Below are 27,846 nucleotides of genomic sequence, written 5' to 3'. Positions count from 1 at the left end.
GCAGAAACAAATAACAGTGCTTGTTTTCTGATCACATTAGTATAATTCATAGGGATGTTTATACGGTTTCCAGAACTGTATGCGCCGTTGCTAGCCTGCAATCTATCAGTGGCTTGAATAAACAAATTAATCAAAAGGATAGCAAATATTTTACAGTATATTGTAGTCTTTCCCAGTTGTAGATGGTGAAGAATTTACTGCCTCGACTGTCAGGTGAATAAATGGTCTGTTCAATACATCTAGACTCAGACAGGAAATCAATACAATACAAATTGGACGCTTGCGTTTTTCTTAAATAATTTGCATTCAGTGCCATACTAGTTAGAACTATTGGATGTTTATCAAACCAGTCTGTTTACTTACATTAGTTAATGCCTGATTTAAATGCTTGTAGCTGACATACCCAGACCTTTTTAGATAGAGTAGATGCAAAATTGAGAAATATATCTAATTAGTTTAAAAGCAGCAGAAAGAAACTGAGGCTCTATCAGATACAACCATTGCCCAATAGATCTTAATGACAAAATAGCAATCCAACTGGAAGTGTCCTCAAAGATTACTTCATGTCTCCTACCTGTCCAATGCAAAGGTACATGGAGGATGTGTTGTAGAAATGACAATAACAGGCTAAAGATTAAATCTGATGAGTAGCTTGCTCATTGTTTGAATGAACTAAGGCAGGTAAAAGTTCACATCACCTTTGCCCTTTTTTCTTTGTCGGTAGCCCATCACGATTGAGAACAAATGGTTTCCATTCTGGGTTGGTTGGCTGGTTCTCTGCTTCTTCTGCTGCTTTCAGTCAGTTCTCAGATAATTCTAGTTCTCAATATTTTTCCTCCATCTGAGTAGTTCTGGGCCACTATTTTCCATGAGTCAAAGAGTATTACATGTTTTTAAGGAATCTTTGAGAACATCATCCTGGAAGTCTCATGTCACAGAACTCAGAGAGCAAGCTTCAGAAGTCTGTTATCAGACACAAGGAAAATGTAACTTGGGCAGTGAAGTAGCCCAACACAACAGCCTTGATGGTGGGATGAATGATTCATCACCTTGATTTTGTCAATGTATGGAGATGGCGAATTTACTCATCAATGACTGCTTTTGCTGAGAAGTATGGAAAGTAATGCACCCTTTCTCGGCTTCATTGTGGGCAAAGCTTGGTAGATATTGAATTATTCATGGAATCACATACAACGGAAGCACCTATTTGTCTATCAAGTCCCTGCCTGTTCAAGAACATTGAACAGTACAGAGTAGGAACAGGCCCTTTGCCGACAATGTTATGACAAGCCAATTAAATTAGTAATCAGATGCCAAACTAAACTAATCCCTTCTGCCTACACAATGACCTCACATTCACGTGTCTATCTGAACACCTCTTAGACGTCTCTGATGAACCTGCCTCTACTACCAGTCCAGGCAGTACATTCCAGGCATCCACCACTCTGTAAAAAGCTTACCCTCATATCTGCTTTGGAACTACCCCCCTCACCTTAAATGCATGCCTTCTGTTATTAGACATCTTAATTGTCATCAACCCCATTCCCCTACTTATTTCCCGGCATTTTATTCTATCTCAATCAACTCCAGCCTGATGCTCCGAACATTTACTGCTTACACCAGCTGTAATCAATATACCAGCAGTATATCTTTGGGACGTGGAAGATAACTAGACTACCCTAGGAAACCTAAACAGTCACAGGGAGAATGTGAAACTCCACACCAGCAGCATCAGAGGTTAGTCATAGTTATACTTTATTGATCCCAAGGGAAATTGGTTTTCAGTACAGTTGCACCATAAAAAATTACATAGCAATAAATCCATAAATAGTTAAATAGTAATATGTAAATTATGCCAGGAAACAAGTCCAGGACCAGCCTATTGGCTCAGGGTGTCTGACCCTCCAAGGGAGGAGTTGTAAAGTTTGATGGCCACAGGCAGGAATGACTTCCTATGACGATCTGTGTTGCATCTCGATGGAATGAGTCTCAGGCTGAATGTACTCCTGTGCCCAACCAGTACATTATGTAGTGGATGGGAGACATTGTCCAAGATGGCATGCAATTTGGACAGCATCCTCTTTTCAGACACCACCGTCAGAGAGTCCAGTTCCATCCCCACAACATCACTGGCCTTACGAATGAGTTTGTTGATTCTGTTGGTGTCTGCTACCCTCAGCCTGCTGCCCCAGCACACAACAGCAAACATGATAGCACTGGCCACCACAGACTCCTCTGTCTCAGGACCGCAGAAACAAACATGTTTCACTGGAGCTACAAGATTGCAGCATTATCTGCTGCATCACCGTGCTGTCCCAATGGATGTTCACGGATAGTCCATTCTCATGGATTGCTCAGTGATAACATGGGAATTCAACTTTCAAGAATGCACCAGCTGCCTGTTGCAGCTTGACGAGCAGGATGAGAAGGATCTTGATTCTGGAATGGAGCTGAAGAAATGCCCACTTGCCCGACAGATCATCTCCACTGAAGTGTGAGTCTGCTGCAGGTAAGCTACAACACTTCAGCAAGGAAGATTGAGGAGATGATTTTAAATTTAATCTACAATCCACTCCCCAGACACTTTCACCATAACTGTAGGAAGTGAAACACGTGCCCCTGCATTTCCGTGTTCATCACAATCCAGGGCCCCAACAGCCCTCCCAGGTAAGGCAGAGATTCACATGCACCTCCTCCAACCTTGAATATTACCTTCACTGCCCTCCATGTGGCCTCCTCTACAGCCATGAACACAAGCACAGACTCAGTGACTGTTCTGCCGTGCACCAGGCAATGTGGCTTTCTGGAGCTCCCACTTCACAAATGTTTTAATTCTCGTCCCCATTCCCACACTTACATGTCTGTCTTCAGCCACTTCCACTGTCAGAGCGAGGTTAAGCATATACTTGATGAACAGCACCTTATGCTGTCTGTATAGTCTACAGCCAGATGCCATGAAATTCTCAATTTAAGGTAAAGTGCTCCTCTTCTGTCTCTTTTCTCCCTTCTCCTGATCTACCCACTTCCTCCTAAGCCCATCCTAGCCCTCCATCATCCCGCTCCTTGCCCAACCTCCACCCACACCATCTGTCCATTACTCATACACTCTGCACTGGGTCCCTCCCCATGATTGTTCCTAACTGCCCAACCCACCTCCCTCGATCCACCTTCCTTTCCTATCACATTCGATCTCATCCAGCCATTTGGCACCTCCACTTATCACCTCAAAGCCTCTATGACTACCTTTCCTCTTCCACCTGCTTGTCATTCCCCCACACCCAGGCCTACTTATCGCTTGCCAGCTCTTGCTCCACCCTTCCCTAAACCTCTATGCTGGCTATCGCTCTTCTGTCTTTCAATCCATTAGTAGATTCTTGACCTGAAATAATGACCGTCCATTTCGCTCCACAGATCCCACTCGGCTCCCGAGTTCCTCCAGCATCTGAGATATTCTGTCGCCTGGTTAGAGGCCATCATGTGGTCTTTGTGGGGTACTTAAGGTCTATGGCATTGATTTTTATGTGACAGTGTGGCTGTTGGTATTTCCGTTGAAGGCATCATATCAATAGAAAATACAGCACCAATTCCATCAGTCATTTGCACCAGTTGTGGCAGAGATCATTTACCGCCTTTTACTCTGAGACTGCTCTCAGCAGTTATCCACCAGTCAGATAACCCAAATCTCAATGAGTCTACAATTATTCCATTCTCCTCACTGGTCTCTTCAGAAGCCACCAAATAGGTAAATAAATCAGTAAATCAAGTCAAGGGGCTGCTTCAGAAGAAAGGGCCTCGCTCGTCTTCTGCCTGCACTGTCTAGGTGCGAATGTCAGAGACCAGTTGACTGACAAAAGAGATTTTATTGGTAGTTATCTACAGAATTACCATTAGAAATCAAGTATTTTCTAGTCCACTGCCTCCTATCTCTCTTCTCTTTGATCAGATACATTGAACTTCCACTACTTTTGCCATTTAATTTCTCCTGCTTTTCATTCTATCACAGACCTTACTTTTTCTTCTGTGATCTCCTGTTTCTCTTAGTAACCTACATATCATTTTCCATTCCCAATTCTGATGACGTCATTGATCTAAAGCATGAATTTTGTTCTACTTTCCACAGAAACTGACCAACTTGCTCAGTATTTTTGATTATTTTATTTAATGTTTCTAGCATCCATAGCGTTTTACCTGTTTGTGTCTTGGCTGTCACGTGGCATTACTAACTCAGATTTTCAACAACTTACAGCACAAGTTCTTGAACTTAAATAAATGAGGGTGCACAAAGTGCCCTGCTTCAGGAAGATTTGACTCTTGACAGTATTTTTATCACATTCACAAGGAATGTACAAATCAACTTTCAAATATAACACCAGTTACTATCATGTGAGCTCCTGGACACAGCAATCAAACCTACCAAGGAAAACAAGAAGTGAACAAAATCCACAAACTGTAAAGTAATCCCTACTGAACAGTTTGAAAATATTTCTTATGTAACATTTGAAGTCAACAGATATCTTGTGAACCTTGTTTTCTTTCGGTTATAAAAAGGAGGGGAGGAGACGATGGCGGCGTGATGCAGCACGCGTGGCCGCTCCGAATTGATATCGTATTTGTGAAGTAGGTACTGTGCACAATCCTGATTTGATGGAGACAGACATGAGAAACACAGAGGAACATCTAGAGAAACTTCTGAAATGCCTGCTTCGCTGCCGCTGCTACTGTGCGATCGAGAATCTCCGGAGGGGAAGGCCCCAAATCCTCAGCTTTGCCTATTGCCTGTTGCCGGGGCCGGGGTCGAAGGGCTCAACAGAGATGGTGCTCGGTGCTTGGTATCGGAGGGCTGGTCGGAGGCTCGGAGTTTTCGGACAGACTCAAGTCGGCTGTGGTCGGGTGCTTCCATGGTGCTGCATCGGCAAGTTTGTGGCGCTGGAGGCTCATGGCAGGAAGAGTTTTTCTTTCTTCTACCATCTGCGTGAGATGATGGGACTTTCAAGAGACTTTGAGACTTTTGTTTTTACCATGCCCATGGTCTGTTCTTTATCAAATTACGGTATTGCTTTGCACTGTTGTAACTATATGTTATAATTATGTGGTTTTTGTCAGTTTTTCAGTCTCGGTTTGTCTTGTGTTTCTGTGATATCATTCTGGAGGAACATTGTATCATTTCTTAATGCTTGCATTACTAAATGACAATAAAAGAGGACTGCATGTCCTCATAATCTAAAAAAAATCAGTGTTACATGTTCATACAACCTTTTTTTAAGATGTTTATATTTATTTGTCCTACAAAGAACATTTTCAAGCAAGGACACTTGTCAAGTAACATTCAGTTTACTTCACTTCAAATATGTATGAATTCACCAAAAAAGATAAATCATAGGATTTTTATTTATACTTAAAACCTAAATTCTGCATTGCAGAACACCAAATGCAGGCAGATACTGGCAGTAATTCTTACATTGACAGTACCCACAGAAGACAAATATTCAGTTTAATTGTTCTATGAAAACCTGCCTTCCAATATAGATATAGACAACTATATAGACAACTGGCCATGAAAGATTTCACCTCAGTCACTGGAATGCACCATGTTCTCTGTAAGAAATCACAGGAGAGCATATTCAAAACAGAGCTACAAAGCTTGGTTTAGATTATGGTTAACACTCACCTATGTAGGATTTTTGACCTGCTGGCACTGGAACAAACGTGCAAAAGTAGCTATCTGACTGCAAATGAAGGAAAAATATCTTTAGCAATTTAAAAAATGCAGATGACAGAATAATTAGTTTAAAATTATGTTTGTAAATCAATCACCAACGGCAAAATAGACACATATCTGGAGTTTGTGATCCATTTTACCAACAAGATTATAAACATTTTAAAAGGTTAGTGTTCCTTTATCCTGCATCACAGAATGGTGGCTGACTACTTTAAAAGAATTAAAATAAAAGCCTGAATTACAAAGCAGTAAGTCAAATATCAGTAGTGAGAATAAATATTGGAATCTATGATAAAAATGTGATAACAAAACACACTTGAAAAACATTAATGGGATTGCACCATGCCAGGATGGGATTAGAAATAGGAAATATTGTTTAACAAATCTACCGGAGATTTCTTTTGAGGACATTACTAGCAGAATAGAGAATGGAGAACAAGAAGATAGGAGTATTTGGACTCTTAGAAGCTTTTTAAGTCCCTCCAAGATGTTAAAGAGTACAAAATTAATGCTAATGAGACTGGTAGCAATAAAGTGGCTTGTGAAGTGGTTGACATACAGGACAATGAAATAGGAATAAGCAGATCTTTATCTGGGTGTTTAGTGGGACATCACAAGGATCTGAAATTCACAATTTACAGCAATGATTTGGATGAGGGAACTGAATGCAATCTTTCCAGATTTGCAGGTAACGCAAAGCTGGGGAGAAGTACAAGCATAAGGAGGATGCACAGACTCAACATGCTTTCAACAAGTTGGGTGAGTGACCAAATGCATGGTGCATGCAGTATAACTTGAATAAATGCGATCTTAACCAATGTGTTCCTAAAAACAGTGTTCCAAATTATTACATGGTGATAAATAGGGAAAAGCACATGAGTAACAAGATCACGCAACACACATCAAAGTTGCTGGTGAACGCAGCAGGCCAAGCAGCATCTATAGGAAGAGGCGCAGTCGACGTTTCAGGCCGAGACCCTTCGTCGGGACTAACTGAAGGAAGAGTGAGTAAGGGATTTGAAAGCTGGAGGGGGAGGGGGAGATGCAAAATGATAGGAGAAGACAGGAGGGGGAGGGATAGAGCCGAGAGCTGGACAGGTGATAGGCAAAAGGGGATATGAGAGGATCATGGGACAGGAGGTCCGGGAAGAAAGACGGGGGGGGGTGACTCAGAGGATGGGCAAGAGGTATATTCAGAGGGACAGAGGTAGAAAAAGGAGAGTGAGAGAAAGAATGTGTGCATAAAAATGAGTAACAGATGGGGTACGAGGGGGAGGTGGGGCCTAGCGGAAGTTAAAGAAGTCAATGTTCATGCCATCAGGTTGGAGGCTACCCAGACGGAATATAAGGTGTTGTTCCTCCAACCTGAGTGTGGCTTCATCTTTACAGTAGAGGAGGCCGTGGATAGACATGTCAGAATGGGAATGGGATGTGGAATTAAAATGTGTGGCCACTGGGAGATCCTGCTTTCTCTGGCGGACAGAGCGTAGATGTTCAGCAAAGCGGTCTCCCAGTCTGCGTCGGGTCTCACCAATATATAAAAGGCCACATCGGGAGCACCGGACGCAGTATATCACCCCAATGTTGTTTGAGTAACAAGATCTGTGAGATTTCACCTCCCTTACCATCCCCTTTTCACTACAGACATTAATCCACCTACAACTCCATCCCCCTGTTGGGGGGGCATTTCAACTTCTTCCTCATAGAAAAATTCCATTCGTCTATGTGATTGCTAATTACTTGCAATGAACAATCTCTCCCTCTTTACCACTCATATCCTCCAAAGGAAAACTATTGCTTTGGAAACCCATGGCATTAAAGACCCAACAATGGGTATATGAAAATGTTTTGATTGTGTTCTAGTAGGTATTGCCTTCATCAGAACTTCATCCAGTACAGTTTAATTGTATCAGTGCAGTTTAGTGCCTATGACCTGAATTGCAAAACTTCATAGTTTGCAATTTTTTCATTGCATTTTTTCCAATCCAATTTATGTAATTTTCTGCTCCATCTGGCAAACTTTTTTTTTATAAATACAGTAATCACTACTCTTTCCTATTCCTAGAAATTACCAATTTCTACTAGAATCATTACACTGTCATGTATCTGTCTAATTTTATGTACATCCAAGACACAGTGTCCATACCTATCGTTATTTAAAAACAGAATAAATATAATAGAGCTTGATTGGTCACTATACCACTGTTTTCAATGCATCACTCATTTTTTTATTGCGACTATTTTATTTGCATCAATATCTTGTCCCATCTAATTACCTAATCTTCCATTAATTCCAGAAGCATTAACACTTAACTGTTATAAATCCTATTACTAAAACTTTATCAGTGGCCAATAGTTAATGCAACTACATTAGCATTGATGCCAATTAGTTTCCACTTCAAGTCTTGAGAAACATTCCAAAAGATGCAATTGAACAAATAAAAAAAACAGATCGATTACTTAACATATATTTTTTAAAATTATTGGATAAAGGCATGTATTTAATCATTTGTTACAAACGGAATGATGCAAACTAATATACAACAACTAACATAATGGCTATATTTAATAATGAGCCAAGAATGTGCTTACAGAACCACAGATTGGTCAATTTAGCATTGTTAGTATGATAAAAGTATCCCCAATGGAGAAAACAAAGTACTCATTATGATTTTAAGGGGTAGTCTCCACAGAGTTCAAGAGGAAAAGACGAAAAGCACAACTGAAAATAAAAATTGTGCTTAGTTATTTACTTCCACCGCCCCCCCAAACGTAACTTCTGGAGAGCCAATTTATTCCACATCTCAATATCTGAGTAGTGAATTATGAATTCTTTAAGGACAAGTTTCCATTACTCAAATGACAGGGATCTGTTGGCTAAAGACCAGCATGGAAAGATCAGGCTAAATGAGCTATTCATATTGTATAATGAGGCCAATTTAGGTAAAACATTATTTCTATGGCTCTAGGAACTTGTTAAATAATTAGTCATAGGCAGCATCCACTAAATTACAAAAACTTTAGAACAATTCAGTTTTTAATAACTATCTGGATCTACTAGTTTTTAAGACTCTAGTTTCTCTTAACTCCAAGCACTAAAAACTAAATGAGATCACATTTTATTTGGAAAACAAATAAAATCTAATTAATCTGTATGCAATCATTAATACATTTGAGCCAACTACATGCTGATAATTGGAGCCTCTAGCACATAAAATAAGTTCTTACAAAATTACAATGACATCTCCTTTCTTTGGTCTATATAACCCTTTAAGATTCAAGAATGCGAAACACCTATTCTTCACATGATCCCAGCTAATGCACTTTGAGAGGGTATTTTACCTTGTAATGTCATACTGATAAGTTATATCTTTTTGCTGTTTGATATCCACATCTTTATACCTTCCCGAAGTTATGAGAAAACAGATTTTTAATTGTTCTTTATTTAAAAAGCACCACTTAAAACGAATTCAAATGATTGGTATGGTAGAAATACAGCTTTCTGAGCAATTTTACTTCATGGCTTCTCACACATAAGCATTTATTATTTCAGATCTTTTAAACCTTGCGAAATAACGAGCACAAGCCGCAACTATGAGTCATCCTTCCTGCAGAGCAGTTCCCATTAAATTGTGAGATTCTGGTCCTGCTGCTGCAATCTCTCAAGGATTTAGCACAGAATGAAAAGAGCATTTCTAAAGACCATAACTGCCTGTGAGCGTAGAAAAAAAAATGAATTAAGTAAAAGGTTCGCGAAGTGTACAGCTTCGTCAAATGTATCTACAAAAGAAATGCCATTATCCTTGCAGAAACGCAATGTACACAAAGTCTGATCTGTTGCAATGACAATTCAAAACTAAAGAAGAAACTTATGACTCATCTTGCTTGAGAAACATTTCTTTGTTCTATTCCTCCTCTTTTCCGCTGGTAAAATCTAATCTTTATTCATTACTCTTCCCTTGAGATAACAATCATTGGCTCATTGCCACAAAAACTATTATCTGCTAGGCAGTACTTTGGTGCAGGCTTCATAACAATTCCTGAGATAAATGTTTAACCACATATTGTATATAATGACACTTGCACTAATGAGTGTACAAAAAAGGATGCAAATTTAAACAAAGCAGGTGAATAATTTTAGAGTAATATCAATACAGCTATTTAGTGTACTTCGTGTAATTAAATGACCAAGATACTCTTCAAGATTGTCATAAAAAAATATAAAGTGTCATCAAGGTAAAAGGTTGGTGAAAGGTAACAGCTAATAAAAGGATGAGGAGTTTTAGGAAGGTAATGCACAGCTTACAGGATGGAAGTTGCCAGTGCTGAGCAATTAGAGTTAAGGGTATCAAAGAGGCTAGAACTGCACGGTGGAAATATCTGAGAAATTTGATTTTGTAAGTACAGAAATAATGGGTAAGGAGAACTTTGTGTGAGTTAGGAGGTGGGCTGCAGAGTTTATTGTGGTCTTGTGTTTATTGAAGGAGATTGTGTGGAATCAATCAACAACAGAATTGAGTAATCCCTCCTTGAGGGATCAAGAGCATGAATAGGGATTTCAACACCAATAGGCAACTTGGAGTGTTGGGTTGTCATTGCCACTGCTACAGGGCCACACCTGGCATGTACTGCCTCCTTTATATAGCATCCTGGGGTCAAGATTATGTTGTCAAGCCAAAGGACAGTCCATGAGAGGTCACAATTCTTAATGCCAGCCAAAGTTAATGGCTGACAATATAGAGACAGCGAATGAGTCAGAGTGACAGTTTTCTTCAGTAAACAATTGGAATAAAGTTACTGAATGATAGGCAGGTTGGTGATAATTAAACACTCAATATTACGTTTACAGAAAGGTAATAAAAAAATCAGCAAAATCCAACATTTAGTATTCTTACCATAAATTTTAAGAAAGATACTGCAATTAGTGAAACAACATTCAAATCTGCAAAATTACACACAAAACAACTCTGGTAAACACTTAGTAAAACACTAAGAAGCATATTGTGACTGACAATGCTAATTAATGTATTTGAAACCAACCGTCGAAGGTGTTACTCCAGGCATTCTAACTTCAAGCTTAAAGTTCGGCGAGTTTGGTGAAATCTCCAGATGTCTGCTTTTGGGACAATCTGACTGCAATGCCCATGGGCTTCGTTGATGTCTAGAGAAACAAGATTGTCTTTAAAATAAACTGTTTCTTGTATTCAAGTAAGAAAAATGTGCAATTTACAGAGAAAACAACATTTGTAAAATTGAGTTTGGGTGGATCTAATAAAGTAAATACAACAGAAATAAATGGTTTATAATTGAAACACACTTTCCTATCTGATAAAAGAGCTTTCAAGAAAGATCAGAATAATGACGATGAACATTACCAATCTAATATTAAAATAGTTTGCACAGCAAATTTTGAATTTGTTGTTCAAATGGCTTGACTGAGTGCAACTGAAGAATTTATTTTTGTTAAAAAGTGAAGCATAAGCACGTGAATCCATTAATTTTTTTTAAAAAGCAATTTTTTATAGTCACACCTACCTCTTTAAGAGAAAGTGCGTGCTTTCATGACACATACATCTGTTCTGAAGGATTAGAAATACCAACAGTAATTTGTTAATGAAAGCAGCCATGTCCACTGTATTGCTTCTGTTTAGATCTTGAATGAAAAACAGCAGAGTTCTTTTAGCTATAAATGTGAGAATCCTTTAGCAGCATGAATTCAGAGCTTGGCTATCAGCAACACTGCAGACACAGCGATTGCCAGTCCATCGGTCTAAAAGGTGACGCACTATAAATCAGTCAGGCGTGTGAAGCTTCTTTGTCCTATCTATTAGTGAACAAAAAATTCTCAACCGTGCTTCTCATCCAGATGTCTCACTCACAGACTAGGTAACAAAGAGTTTTCACCAAGAGGAACAGGCCTCGTTTAAACACTGAGCTTCAGATCATCATTCACGATCTGCGATTGCCAGCATATAGACTGGCTTCAGCCTTCATTCAGATAGAATCTGTTAAAAGAAAAACAGATAGTGTATGACTAAAGCATTACAGCATTAGACCTCAGCAAATCCCTGCAGAGGTTCCTTATTATTGTATTTTCAGAAGCTGCAGCTCAATCATTGTGTTTTAACTGGAAATGATGAGAGGAATACCATTCTGACCACTGTCATATTATTACAAAGAAGCAACAAAATAAAAATGTCCTTCCTAATAAAACCACTTAATACCGAAGATATCATTCTAGGTTAACTACAGAAAGCATATTAATTTAAATATAAACTTTACAAAGTAAAAATGCAATTTCTCGATAAATTGCAAACCTACTCGGGGTTGTGTTTTATGATAAGAATTCAAATCCCAAGTCCCTTATTTGCTTTCTTTATTTCCTTGTTCTAGTCTGTAACCCTTCGAGTCCAATGATTATAAACCATTTTCAGATATAATTTCCATTTTAGAACATCTTCCTTTAAATTGGCAGGTAATCACAATTCTAGCCCTTTGATAGTTATTTCTATGAAATGTCAAACAATAAATATTACTGACATGTTGTCCTGGTGCAGCTACAAAGACACCATGGCCAAAAAAGAACACCACCACCTCAAAGTTCAAAGTATCAAAGTACAAAGTACATAAATGTCACAATATACAACCCTGAGATTCATTTTCTTGTGGGCAATCACAGTGAATATGAGACACACAATAGCTTCAAAGAAAAACCACACCCAACAGATGGACAGTGTGCAAAAGAAAAACAAATACAAAAAGAAAAATAATAATAATAATAAGCAATAAATATCCAGAACGTGAGATGAAGAGTCCTATAATGTGAGTCCATACATTGCAGGAACAGTTCGGTGCTGGGGTAAGTGAAGTTATCCCCTGTGGTTCAAGAGTCTGATGGTTGAGAAGTGATAACTGTTCCTGAACCTGATGGCATGTATCCTGAGGCTCCTGTACCTTCTTCCTGATGGCAACAGCCTGAACAGAGCACGGTGAGGGGTCCTTGCTGATGGATGCTTCTTTCCTGCAGCAATGCTCCGTGTAGATGTACTCAATGATATGGAAGGCTTTGCGCATGATGAAATGGACTGTATCCACTGCGCTTTGCATGCTTTTCTGCACAAGAGTATTGGTGCGTCCATACCAGGCCACGATGCAACCAGTCAATATAATCTCCAGCACACATCTACGGAAGTCTGTCAAAGTCTTAGTTGACAAATTTCTAAGAAAGTAGAGGCATTGCCGTGCTTTCTTTGTAATGGTACTTACGTGATGGACCCAGGACAGATCCTCTGAAATATTAACATCAAGGAATTTAAATTTGCTGACCTTCTCCACCTCTGATCCCCAGGTGAGGACTGCTCATGGATCTCCAGTTTCCTCCTCCTGAAGTCAATAATCATCTCCTTGGTCTTGCTGGCATTGAGTGAGAGGTGATTGTTGAGGCACCACTCAGCCAGATTTTCAATCTCCCTCCTATATTCTCCTTCTCTACCACCTCCAAAGGCTAAGGAAATCCCTAATAGCCTTCACCAATTTCTGTAGATGCATCACAGAGAGCATCCTATCTGAATATATCACAGCTTGGTACAGCTACTGCTCTGCACAAGACCATAAGAAATTGCGGAGTTGTGTCCATCATGAAAACATGCCTCCCTTCCATCAACTCTGTCTGCACTTTTTACTCACTCGGGAAAGCAGACAATAAGCACTCAAACCCTGGACATTCTTACTTCTCCCTCATTCTATCCAGAAGATAGAATCTTTGAGTACACACTCCACTCGGCACAAATACTACTTCTACCCCACAATTAAAATACTCTTGAATAGACCTCTTATACAATGAAAGTGAACTCTTAATCTCTCAGTTCCCCTTGTCATGCTCCATGCACTTTTTCTGTCTACCTGCACTATGGTTTCTCTGTAATTGTAACTTTTAAGCTACCTCATTGCACCTACATAAGGAATGAAGTATCTGGCTGGCATGCTAACAAACTCTCCTGGCCTTCAACAAACAACAATGAGGGCCAAACAAACAGATGGGCAGCAGATGGAATTAAAAATACATAAATGAAAATTGTTTTTTCATTCATATGTTTTTAATAATGTTGACTACTTATCTTTTCTTTGAAATCTTCCATTTATTGTTTTGCAAATACTTCATTCTTTAATTGATCATAATTTCCCGGTTTTTGTCTTCTTCAAAATGATTAAAAGTGCTTTGTGCTTCTTAATATTCTCCACCAGAAGCATCATGACATCCATCACTGTCTGTTGTTGAGCAGTAATCTCAAACTACTTGTCAAAACTTCCAATCAGTGAACCACTTCAAAGTTAAACTCATCAACTTCACTTTTGGCCCATTCAGCCAACCTAGAAATCTCCCTTAAGTTTTGACATATGATTAACAATCACCCTCTCTCTGTATTTCCTCAAGCTGTGTCTCACTTGAGTAAATTCCTTGCCATTCACGACCTACTTATGGATGACTGCGCTGTTGATTCAGTTCTGCTTCAAACTTTCCCCATGTTTTGCTTCTTACTTTGCATTACTTTTTACCAATTACCTGATTGATTTAGATCATCAAACCAATACCTGCTTTTGGTTCTTCTTCTCTACTCCTTTCCCTTCAAGACTGTAAGGCCATAAGACATAGGAGCAGAATTAGGACATTCATGAAGTTTTCTCTGCCATTCCATCATGACTGATATATTATCCCTCTCAACCCCATTCTCCTGCCTTCTCTCCATAACCTTCAATGTCCTTACTGATCAAAAACCTAATTAACCTCAGCTTTAAATACAGTGGATTCTGGTTAATTGAGGCAGCTGCTTATTTGGGACAACTCTTAAAGAACAAAGTGGGCACGTGGTCAAGTGGTTAAGGCATTGGACTAGCGACCAGAAGGTCGTGAGTTTGAGCCCTAGCCGAGGCAACGTGTTGTGTCTTTGAGCAAGGCACTTAATCACACATTGCTCTGCGACGACACTGGTGCCAAGCTGTATGGGTCCTAATGCCCTTCCCTTGGACAACATTGGCGTCGTGCAGCATGGGCAACTGATGGTCTTCCATACAACCTTGCCCAGGACTGCGCCCTGGAGAGTGAAGTCTCGCAAGGCTATCAGATGCCTAAAGAACAAAAACAAATCAAGACAATAGCCAGTATTCCGTTATTTATTTGGGAAACTATGCTGCTTAATTGGGGCAAGAGACCGTTAAGAAGCACAAAGGCAGGAAACATTTTCCAACTAGTGTCAGTTGCATACGTGTCGTGTGACCGTTAGACACTACATTACGCTTCAAAGCATCACTTGCGTGCTTCTGCTCAAAAAGGAGTGAGTTTTATCCCTGATGTTGGTGAGTAACAAGCGGTAAAGACAATTCGGAACTGTTTTGCGAACTCTGGTTTCAAGCGTTCAGGTGTAGAGATGCCAGAAAAGGCTGGGAGTGAAAATGAAACAATTTCACTACTTCAACACAAGAACTGAAGTAACGACAATCATCTTGAATGTTACAATTAAAATGATTTGGAGGATGCAATCGTCAAAAGCACTGTATAGAGGCAGTCCACTATCTGCACTAGGAGTCTCTGCTGATTTTGTTTACAGACAATCAAATGAACATGTCAGCATACACTGAATGAATTCTATCGATAACTATTAGGAACTAATACCGTTTTATAGTACTCCGGTAATGTTGATCGTGTTCTAATTGATTCTGTATTTCATTTAAATACATCACTTGTTACTCGGTTAATCTGTTTTTATAACTTTTTACCTATTTCCATAAAACTATGGCTAATTGAGCCAGCTGCTTAACTGGGCCAAAATGTATTGTGTCTCAAATAACTGGAATCCACCGTATACCTAATGACTTGGCCTCTACAGCCATTTGTAGCAATGAATTCCAAAGATTCATCACCCTCTGGCTAAAGAAGTTCTTCACCTCTGTTCAAAAGAGACATCCTTAGTATTCTGAGGCTGTGCCTTCAAGTACCTTATATTGTCCTAGCTCTCTGATTTCTAAACTTGCTAGCCATCACTTATCAGAGTCTTGTCCCCATTTTCCTGAGATTTGTAAATAGTATACTCGTACTGAGAAAATTTCCCATTCTCATGAATTCCGAACTTTTGCTGCCCTCATCTCCTTCTTCACTTCTTCTCCTGAACCCCTCCACTAAGTCATTAATATAAATTGTAATCAATTCATATCTAGGATTGAACACAATGGCACCACATCTGTACATTTAGTCAACATGAAAATAACTAAAAGGTCCCAAGTCCATGTTGTTAGTCAATCATTTTATCAAAAGGTAAAGCTTCTAATTGACTGTATCACCATCTGGTATGGGGGCGAGGGGGTCAGGGGGGCTATAGCACAGGATCGAAATAAGCAGCAGAGACTTGCAAACTTAGTCAGCTCCATCAAGGGACTTGCCTGTGTAGTATCCAGAACATCTTCAAAGAGCGATGCCTCAAAAAGGCAGCATCCGTAATCAAGGACCCCCCCCACCCCCCCATCACCCAGGGCATGCCCTTTTCTCACAGTTACCATCAGGTAGGAGGTATAGAAGCCTGGAGGCACACACTCAGCAATTCAGTAACAGCTTCTTCCCTCTGCCATCTGATTTCTGAATGGACATTGAACTCATGAACAATACTTCACTTGTTTTAAATGTTTATTTTTGCCCTACTTATTTAACTATTTCATATACATATTTACTGTAAAGAACAGTTTTCTATTATGTATTGCATTGTACTGCAGCAGCAAAGACAACAAATTTCACAACATACGCAAGTGATATTAAACCTGATTCTGATTTATCTTAAGTGGGATAATAACATAACCTTGTTTAAAACCTAATGATTCCTTTCAAACATATACGAGATCCTAGAACGCGCATTAATACGTTTTTTTTAAAATCAGCCTTTAGAAATTACTGAGAATTTATAGCATGCTTACATTAAGTAATGGGTGAAAAGAATGACTTCAAGGAATGTAGCTCAGGATTCTTAAGGTATTGGGAGGATGCAGGATTTGATTAACAACCTTCTTTAAAATAAAATCCATACACAGCAAAACAGGAACTGGGCCTGAATAGTATACCAATGTTCAGAAAAGAGATAAATCTGGGTATTATAGACCCATTAATTTAATATATGCAGTGAGGAAAATGGCCTGACAGCATTAAAAAAGGTAGTATTAGTACTCCCTCACTTAAATAACAGACCATAGGGAGCTGTCAGCATGGGTTTCAAAAAAGTAAGATGTATCTCATTAAATTAAACTACTCAAGGGTGCACTTATAGATCAAAGGCTACCTAGTGCATACTAATTTACTTGAGATTTGCAACAAGATTTGATATAAAATTTTTAAGGTTCACAATTATTATGAAACTAATGGGCAGCTTATTTGACTAGCCTCCAATGTTGGTTGGTGTAAACAGAACCACTTCAGCAAAGAGCGACTGTGGAGTCATTCAAACTATTGACAAGGAAGTCAAAAATAATTCAGAGGAAAATATCTTTCTTTGTTACAATACCTTCGCGCTGCAGTCAATGCGCAGATGAACACAAGGGACAGAACAAAGGCCAAGAAAGTAGCACATATTAAAGGTAGAAATACTTGAAGATGGAAATGTACTAGCTTGATTATTGCTAGAATTATTCAAAGTGAAATTAAGTCTTCTCTGCGTCATAGGGAGAATACATCAAATTTTCCAGTAGCTTAAGTGCATAAAACAAAGAAATTTGATGAAAGGTGAGACCTTTCTTTTATTCTATTTAATGTCAGGAGATTGAACAGTCATTCACTCCCTTTTTCTGTTGGGCTGAAACAGTATTCAAGAAGCAGCTGTATGTACGGTTGAGACATGTATAAAATAGCTCCAAATAAACAACATCAGTAGGAGATGATCCCTGGATAACGAGACTCTCCCCTTTGCAAACAACGTCAGTAAGCATCATAGTCCATTATGCCCATTCTTTCAGCAGCTCTGTTTCCATCTGTTTCAATTTTACACCAATTCAAATCAGGCCTCTGCCTTGTACAATAACAATATACTGTACCAAGTGCAAAGTTTGGGATTCAGAATCTATTATTTAAAGAAGACACTAAAAGAATCACTCCTCTTTCTCAAGTTATAATGATTACAACAAATAGAGGCCATGTACTGTTAAAGTTTAACGCGATGTTTCACATCTCCCAGCTTTGTTAGCATATGCTAGGCTGCTCGGTGTTTCAAGATGCGAAGAGATGTTTGAATTTATATCAAACCAATCATTTCAGAACATTAAGGGTAACATTCCACTGAACAATTCTGCTTTTCCCCTCAGTTTTATAACTACAATTTATTAAACTAGCAGATGCTCTATCATAACAACTAATGATGAGTTAGAAGTTTGTTTTTGGTTCTTAGTGCTCAATGTAGTCTATAATACATTGAACCCCAGTGGAAATAAGTACCTGGAGGGAACTGAGATAGCCCTCGGCCTGTACTCACTGGACTTTTGAAGTACGAGGAGGAATCTCATTGAAATCTATCGAATATTGAAAGGTCTGGATAGAGTACCTGTGGAGACGATGCTTCCTACAGTAGGGAAGTCTAGGACCAGAGATCACAGCCTTAAATTGAGGGACGTCCATTTAGAACAGAGATGAGGAAAAAATTCTTTAGTCAGAGCATGGTGAATCTGCAGAATTTTTTTGCCACATATGGCTGTACAAGCTAAGTCATTGGGTATATTTAAGGTGGAGGTTGACAAGCTCTTAAATAATCATAGTGTCAAAGGTTACAGGGAGAAGGCAGGAGAAAGAAGTTGAGATGAAGGTAGAGCAGTAGATGTAGTGTATATGGATTTCAGCAAGGCATTTGATAAGGTACCCCATGCAAGACTCATTGAGAAAGTAAGGAGGCATGGGATCCAAGGGAACATTGCTTTGTGGATCCAGAATTGGCTTGTTCACAGAAGGCAAAGAGTGGTTGTAGACAGGTCATATTCTGCATGGAGGTCGGTGACCAGTGGTGTGCCTCAGGGATCTGTTCTGGGACCCCTTCTCTTTGTGATTTTTTATAAATGACCTGGATGAAGAAGTGGAGGGTTGGGTTAGTAAATTTGCAGATGACACAAAGGTTGGGAGTGTTGTGGATAGTGTGGGGGGCTGTCAGAAGTTACAGAGGGATATTGATAGGATGCAAAACTGGGCTGAGAAGTGGTAGATGGAGTTCAACCCAGGTAAGTGTGAGGAGGTTCATTTTGGTAGGTCAAATATGATGGCAGAACATAGTATTAACGGTATGAATCTTGACAGTGTGGAGGATCGGAGGGATCTTGGGGTCTGGGCAGGTTGACTCTGTGGTTAAGAAGGTATATGGTGCATTTGCCTTCATCTACCATGGGATTGAGTTTAAGAACCGAGAGGTAATGTTACAGCTATATAGAACCCCGGTTAGACCCCAGTTGGACTGCTATGCTTGGTTCTGGTCACCTCACTACAGGAAGGATGTGGTAACTATAAAAAGGGTGCAGGGGAGATTTACAAGGATATTGCCTGGATTGGGGAGCATGCCTTATGAGAATAGGTTGAGTGAACTCGGCCTTTTCTCCTTGCAGCGGCGGAGGATGAGAGGTGATCTGATAGAGGTGTATAAGATGAGTGTATAAGATGATGAGAGGCATTGATTGTGTGGATAGTCAGAGGCTTTTTCCCAGGCCTGAAATGGCTAATGTGAGAGTGCACAGTTTTAAGGTGCTTGGAAGTAGATACAGAGGAGATGTCAGGGTTTTTTTTTAAATGCAGAGAATGGTGAGTGCGTGGAATGGGCTGCCGGCAACGGTGGTGGAGGCAGACATGATAGGGTCTTTTCAGGGACTCCTGGATAGGTACATGGAGCTTAGAAAAGTAGAGAGCTATGGGTTAACCTAGGTAATTTCTAAATTAAGTACATGTTCGGTATAGCATTGTGGGCCAAAGGGCCTGTATTGTGCTGTAGGTTTTCGATGTTTCTAGAAATAATAAATCAACCATGATGGAATGGTGGAACAGACTCAATGGGCTAAATAGTCTAATTCTGCTCTTAGTTCTTATGAAATATCAGTGGTGGATTTCTACATTGACATTTAATTTGTGATTCTTCCACATGAACAGAATTGTTGAACACTGTACACTTTGTGAAACATTCAAGCCTTTATGAAGAGAGCCGATGTGGCGCCACTCCTTATTTATACAGCTGGTGTGGGCAATGATGTCTTTTATCATTCTCATTCATTGAGGACATAACATTTATGAAGAGGTGATCCAATAAAGGAGTGCTTGGAAGAACACTTCACAATGGATGAGTTTGTTTAGAATCAAGCTGAGGATCAATCCCCGTATTGGTGATCAAGAACACATCTCAAAACAGAACAAACCAAGCACAATGCAGAAAAATATGAATGAATGATGAAAACAAAAGCAAACAATAATGCTTATCTGGAGAAAGAACTTTAAAAAGTTGAGTTATTCTCAATTTAGATCACCACAAGCCACACTCTCCCAAAACCTGAAGCCTTCTGTTCTGATAGCCCTGGCCAAGATTAGCCAGGTCACATCTGTAACTGGGTATTAACCCACATTAGGCATTGCCAGAAATTTAAACAAATTAAATTGTTCTAAATATTTACATTACAAGATAAAATTAACAATAATAAATAGTTAAAACTATGAAAATGAACTAAGCTAAAAACCTACACTGTCTTCACCTTCTGGTTGGAAATCCCATTTGAAATAAATTATCCAGACTGAGTCAGCACAGGAGAGATCTTGTGGCATTATGCTGGCAAATCACATCTTGCATAGGCACCACCCACGGACTTCACGTAGAGGCCAGGGACTGAGCAGAATGACAAATCTACTGATATACATCTCGCAACCGAAATCCATGTCAGAAAGGTGCATCGGCTATGATTTATAATATTATTATGAAACTTAGGAAAGCTCCATTTGATAAGATTAGGGTAGATTGGGAACAGGAATTGGGGCTTACCATTTCTGTGGATGATTGGGGGCAGATTTTACAATTAGTTAATACTTCTTCTATTTGTGCTAAACATTCCCTAATTCAATTTAAAGTGGTGCATAGAGCACATATGTCCAAAGATAAGTTAGCGCGTTTTTACTCGCATATTAATCCTTTCTGTGATAGATGTTCGGGGCAGATAGCCTCTTTAACTCATATGTTTTGGTCTTGCCCTACTTTGGAAACTTTTTGGAGAGATATTTTCAATATTATTTCTAAGGTATTAAATATAGATATCTCTCCTCACCCTATTACTGCTATCTTTGGACTACCTAAAATTTCTAGTAATCTTTCCCCTTCAGCCCGTAGAATGATTGCATTTCTTACTTTAATGGCGAAAAGATGTATTTTACAACATTGGAAAGAGCTTAATGCTCCAACTACCTTTTTTTGGTTTTCTCAGACGATTTTATGTTTGAATCTGGAGAAAATTAGAAGTAACCTTTATGATTCTTCATTTAAATTTGAACAGATTTGGGGACCTTTTATTCGATATTTTCATTTAATGTAATATTTACCCTTCTTGTTTTTTTTCACTGTTTTAATGGAGGTCGGGATTGAGGACGTGATTTTAAGTTTAACTCTGTTTGGTTTCAAGTTAGCCCATTGCTTTGCTTTGCTTTTAGTTAGTTGCACGGTGGGTTTTTTTTTGGGGTTTTTTTTTTCTTTTTTTCCATTGATATATATAAAATCTAGTATACTATTATGTTATCTTGGTTTCTTATGCTTAAATTACATTGTTTGTAGTATTTTCTTTTTGGTATTGTTATCTTTTGGAATTTTATTATACTTTAACATTGTATTAATGTTTATATGGCTTACCTTTTTTGTATACTTACTCAATAAAAAGATTTAAAAAGAAAGAAAGAAAGAAAGAACTTTAAAAAGTTGAGTTATTCTCAATTTAGATCACCACAAGCCACACTCTCCCAAAACCTGAAGCCTTCTGTTCTGATAGCCCTGGCCAAGATTAGCCAGGTCACATCTGTAACTGGGTATTAACCCACATTAGGCATTGCCAGAAATTTAAACAAATTAAATTGTTCTAAATATTTACATTACAAGATAAAATTAACAATAATAAATAGTTAAAACTATGAAAATGAACTAAGCTAAAAACCTACACTGTCTTCACCTTCTGGTTGGAAATCCCATTTGAAATAAATTATCCAGACTGAGTCAGCACAGGAGAGATCTTGTGGCATTATGCTGGCAAATCACATCTTGCATAGGCACCACCCACGGACTTCACGTAGAGGCCAGGGACTGAGCAGAATGACAAATCTACTGATATACATCTCGCAACCGAAGTTCAAAGTACATATATGTCACCACAAACTACCTGAATATCCGTTTTCTTGCAGGCATTCACAGTCGAACAAAAATAGAATCAATGAAAAACTACATACAAAGACTGACAAACAGCAAGGTGCAAATGCAAAAAAAAAGAAACATAAGAACTGAAATTACAAATTTTTGAAAACACTGTAAACCCAAATGCATTTAGATTAACACTATCTAGGACAGAAGAGGGAATGAGGAACAAGAGAATTTAAAAATGTGCACAGCAGTCAGATAAAACTTGCAAGGATATATTTTCATCAATGAAAGCAGGATTCAGCACTTCATGCGGGTATGTGCAATTCTGAAAGGAACTGCAGACCATAAAACTTAAATGAAAGCATAACCCAGAAAAATAAATGATCACAATAGAAGAAAAAGTTAACCAAATGAAAAGCATGACCCTCCATGGATGGCACCCCTATGATCTGAACAGACTAGATGTTAAAAGAAAGTGAACTGTTGAATGCCTGGCTCAGAGTTGGAGATCTCTTTCCGGAAACAGAAGTGTTCCTTATGGCAATACAAGACCAGGTGGTTAATACAGAAAAAAAAATCAAAAACACAAAATAAAACACCAACAAATTCAAGATGACAAATACAGAAAACACCAAGAGAAACCAGAAGCAATCTAACATGTTACTGGATCCTGCAGCGGTTTAACTCAATCAGATTACTTACACAGGCACAATCAAGTGGCAAACATCATTCCCCAAAATTTTGTTTTAAAATCCAAACTCAAAGCACACCATACCCGACTATAAATACAAGCCTAATCTAGTGTTAGTCAGAGTACTACAAATTATATTATGGCAGATAGGATAATCCATAATATCCATCCAGATACAGTATAATATTACAGGATAAACTAGAACAACTTACTTAATAGACATAGTCATCCCAAATACACAAAACAACAGATATATGCTGAATTAAAGAAAGGAAATTGAAAGACAATGGAACATGAACAGGGCATACCTTGTCCTAATAGTAATAGCTACAGCTGGCATCATTCCAAAGTCACTAGCATTAAACAATTAGGCTTACACAGTAAAATTTATGTAAATCTCTAGAAAGCTACAATACCGAACACTACTAGAATAGTCCAAGATCCTACCAATTGAGAAATGAGTGTGCTTGGCTATGCCCGTCCCTCAGCTTTTACAAGCCTGAACTGAGAAAAAATAATATTAAGTCAACAATACTGTCAAGATGAGTTGCAGAATCCTTGAAAGTGAGTACATAGGTTATGGAATCAGTTTTGTGTTGAGTGAGCAAAGTTAACCAGCTCTGGAATTACAATGGCAGCACATCAATCTTAGGTCATATTAACCTAAAAGCAATTGAACAGCAACAACAGCATGCCAATATACTACATATATAAACAATACATCATCAAAGCAAACAAAGGTATTTAAGTTTCCAGGGACAACTCTAACAGATGGATCCATGGAGAGTGAAAGAGATCCTCCACAACTTATGAATATTCAACTTTACGTACAGCCCTGTACATATACACGAGCATCCAAGAGACCAGATGGATGGCCTTGCCGGCTTCTTCAGGGTGAAGGGCATCTTCTGCTGTGAGGGAATTCAGCTAATGGCTGTGAACAGTACACAGGAATGGAAATCTGCCAAAACATGGAGAGGACCTGTACAAAGGTCATGAATCCAGCAACAACAACTAACACCTGAGAGCAGCAGGAACGATAATTAGGTGTCTTCCAACTCACAGTTGATTATAGTGTCACACCTGGATCTTAACTTCAGCAAGAAATGGAAGGTGACAAATACAATGAGGTGCCTAAGGAGTGTGTCCAGGAGTAATGAGAAACCACAGAAGAAATGGTCATCAGACAAGCAACAGACATCCTATCAATCTTACATCGTGAGACAACAAGGGACGTTCCAGGCAGTAGTTAAACTTGAAGGATAATACCCTCCCAAAAAGAATATAACCAAAAAAAATGGCAAGAATAAAAGGCCACAGACACAGAAATCAAGACAAAAATCAAAGGAGCAGTAGATTCAGAAGGTCTCACTTTGCAACAAGCAGTCACAAAGGCCGAGACATTCATATCCACTTACTGACCGAAGGCAAAACAAGAAGAAAGTTACATTCATCGGGGCAGTAGTTAGAAGTTGTTCATGGAACACATTCACAAAATAAGAGAAACTGTGTTTTTAACCAGCAGCTGAGTCGTATTGAATCATAAAAGTGCACAGAATACTTGTTCCTAATACATGCAGGAAGACAGAGCCTGGTCAGGGCATTAGGATTTTGCAGCTGGAGTAATTTCAAGTTGCAATATTCACGTTTTTTTTTAGTAGCTCAGTTGGGAAAGTCAGATTCTATTCTCAGTTTAAATCAGCTAATCTCAGTCAAGATATGAGAATGGGACTGAATGAGGAAGAGGGAACTGGAGGTTTCATAAGCCAGCCCTCATTGGAGGATCGGAGATGGAGAAGGTCAGGGGTAATTTTTAATTTCTTGGCGTTACTATATCATAGTGTTACGTACCCCGTAACTGGGTTGTCAAACCAGCAGAAATGGATCACTCAGTTGGAGTCTGGATTACTAGAACTAAGAAAGTTTTATTAAAGAAACAAGCAACACAGTACTCTAATCAAAAGGATAATAAATGCAACAGTTCAGTAATGATAAACACACATGTACACAGAATTAAGATAACAGGATCAATCAAGCTCTATTGTTGTCTAAATGACCAATTTCAAAGTGACGCAAAGTTCAGTTCAATTTAGTTCAGTTCAGTTCGCAGTAATCGCTGCCATGGGAGATGGCCAGTGGGGGGACAGAGAGAGAGAGCAAAACGAATGAATATTCAAACAGCTTCCACACAGACCTTCGCAGTCAGCTTTCGGGTGAGCCCTTTGTGATGTCATCTGAGGTCACCGACCGTGACCCCCTCCGTTTCCAGATACGATCGTTTCTCTGCGGTGAACCTGGCACCCAGGCAAGGGTGGGCACACACCAGGTTCCCGCCGATCGTGCCTTTCCACCCTGTGCATCTATGGCTTGATCCTGCGACCAGCCGCCCAAAACCTCCCACCGACTTGTGGGAGACGCACCGCTTCCAGGGTCTCGTTACCTCGGGGTGTCATGTGTGTCTTGCCTTAGCGAACCTGTCCCTTTTTATCCCCCTGCTGGGATATCGCCTGTCCATCACTTCAAACAGTTCAGGGTTCAAAGGGGGAGCCGATCTTGACAGCTCTCCTTCCGTTAAACTCTCCCGTCCCTTCATTAACATCTCCAAATGCTGCTCCATTGTTTTCCTTATCTCTCTTTCTCCTGAAGACAGGTGGCAGACCAACTGCTGATCCCACTGGTGCCAGCACAGGCCAGCTAACATCTTAATCTATGTGTATTCTCGTCACACTTCCCACCTTTAAGGATTTTTACCGGGGTAAAAATTACAAACATGAATACATTATTTGATACACACAAATACACATCTTTATCAGCTATTTGGCTAATACAGCGAATTTGAAGTTGTCAACACCTGACAGACAGTCAGCCATCACATTTTCTGTTCCTTTTATAGGTGTTACTAATAATCCCTTAGACCAGGCTCCAATTTAGCAAACTTCATAGTGGCCAAAAACACTGATGAATTGCGATCAATGTAACCTCTCATTGGGTTTCGTCCCGGACCACAATAACAAGGGTCCTCCCATTCCGACTTAGTTTTCTCTCGCAAGGGTTTAGTAGGAGGGGGAGGGGTAGTAACTGCAGAGTTATTGCAAAACTTCCTACAGTACCCCACCATCTCCAAGAGCCTTCTGAGGGCCCTCTTGTCTGTCGGGGTTGGGATGTCAGAGATAGCCCGCACTTTAGCTTGCATCGCTGCCAGCTGCCCCTGTGTCACCACAATTCCCAGGGAAGTGACCTTTGTGTGGCCGAACTCATTTTTTTCAAGGTTCACTATCCTTGCTTCAGACAGCCGTATTATATCGCCAATACACACCACTGTGTTCGTCAGCCCTTTCATCACTGAATTACTCATTCTATAGGGCTGTTGCTCGCTAGGCTGGCCTAGCGTACCAAACACCACCCAACGTCCCAGTTCTTTGCATCGCCTCGGGACAATCAAACACACGTGTGCGAGTCGTTTAATTACTTCTCCTAAAGAGTCGCTTTGTTCGGGGATTAAGGGAGAGACTTTATCAGCAGAGCTGGCCAAAACAATAGCCTTCTCCCATCTGGTCGATACCATACTCATCTTTTCAAAATGGTTCTTTTTTCTTATCAGGGGGACCCTAGCTTCATTGATTTCTGCGCTAACACCGACTAGGTTTGTTAGCATATCAAAAGCCTGTGACCGTCTCAGTTCGCGTTGGCCATAATCAATAACATCCTTCCTCCGGTGCAGCCGGTAAACCTCTTTCATGATTCCACCAACTGTTTCCTCCAGCACCGCAAAATGTCCACCGGGGGGTACCTTGTGGGCCAGATTAAAAATCTCATCCCCATAACTCTTTTGCACCACCCCCCATTCCTCATCTGCGGGTACGGTACTTGGTCTCCCTTTCTTCCTTAGCACTTCCTCCTCCACACAATAGCCTACTGGCTCCCTTCTTAATTCTGTGTCAGAGAGAGCTGTCTCTGCCAAAACCATCAGCCCCTCGTCTCGCTCCTGCGCCTGCAAAAATTCTTTCCTGGCTAATGCTACGTCTGTCTCAGCTCCCTCACTACATCTTGTCTCACTACACTCCTTCTTTTCACTTTCTACCCCCGTCTCGTACAAGGCTGGCAGAAACGTCTCAGCTAAATTTACTACCGCAGTCCCATGATGAACCTGTGAGTCCATGGGCGGGGCCTCAATGCTGGCAGGCTGACCTGTCAATCTCACGACTGGGAACACGATTCCCCCGGCAAGGTCATTACCGAGCAAGACTTCCATGCCTTTCATCGCTAATTCCGGCCTCACCCCGATCGTGACTAATCCAGAGACCAGGTTGCTTTGTAGGTGTATCTGCTGCAAAGGGACTGCCTCTGTCCCTTCCCCAATACCTTTGACCTTGACCTCCCCAGTCTGGGTCTCTGAGCTAAACTCTAATACACTCTTCAGTATCAGTGACTGACACGCTCCCGTGTCTCTCCAGATCCGCACTGGAACTGGTTTTAACTCCTCCTTCACTGACACCAATCCGGCCGAGATAAACCTCTCGCGCCCTTCCTGAACTTTGGCAGACCTGTCCCCTCCTAGCGGTTCGTTTACCAGCTCGATACAGCCAGTCAAAATCGCCATTTTTCCTTTTCCCGTCTCCTTCTTTGGGGCAAAGCACCTGGACGCAAATGTACAACTTTCCCGCAATTATAACAGACGACCCCAGGAGACTTCCTACCAGACTGCTCCCGGTCTACCTTATCCTTCTCACTAGTCCCCGGCTTACTTTCTGACTTTTCCGGTGGACTCTCCCCGCCGTCCTGACTACCCTTCTGGTAGCCTTTACTCGGGGCAAACTTCATTTTATGCGTCAACGCATACTCATCCGCTAACTTAGCAGTTGCGGCTAACGTGGCTGCCTCTTTCTCATCTAGGTAGGGTCTCATACCCTCAGGGACACAACCTTTAAACTGCTCAATCAGGATCAGCTGTAGCAGTCTGTCATAATCCCCCTCTACCCCCTTCGAGGCGCACCAACGCTCACAATATGTCTGCATCTCACGGGCAAACTCTAAATACGTGCGGTCCCACTGCTTCCTCA

General features: G+C 40.1%; 1 protein-coding gene across 4 annotated transcripts in view; it reads right to left on the bottom strand.

Moving 5' to 3' along the window:
* The window catches only part of pam (peptidylglycine alpha-amidating monooxygenase), a 189,749-nt gene that overhangs the window by 114,880 nt on the left and 47,023 nt on the right, over window positions 1–27,846 (bottom strand). For all 4 annotated transcript variants that reach the window (XM_063068606.1, XM_063068608.1, XM_063068609.1 and 1 more), the window contains exons 2-4: window positions 11,255–11,724; window positions 10,760–10,880; window positions 5,669–5,726 (exon numbers count right to left, since the gene is read on the bottom strand). In XM_063068606.1, the coding sequence (XP_062924676.1) occupies window positions 5,669–5,726; window positions 10,760–10,880; window positions 11,255–11,346 (271 nt within the window). In that variant the 5' untranslated portion in view covers window positions 11,347–11,724. The remainder of the gene's footprint in view (window positions 1–5,668; window positions 5,727–10,759; window positions 10,881–11,254; window positions 11,725–27,846) is intronic.

This window comes from Mobula hypostoma, chromosome 16, assembly GCF_963921235.1.
Source record: "Mobula hypostoma chromosome 16, sMobHyp1.1, whole genome shotgun sequence".
Classification (NCBI taxonomy): Eukaryota; Metazoa; Chordata; class Chondrichthyes; order Myliobatiformes; family Myliobatidae; genus Mobula; species Mobula hypostoma.
This window is presented reverse-complemented; position numbering and strand designations above follow the sequence as displayed.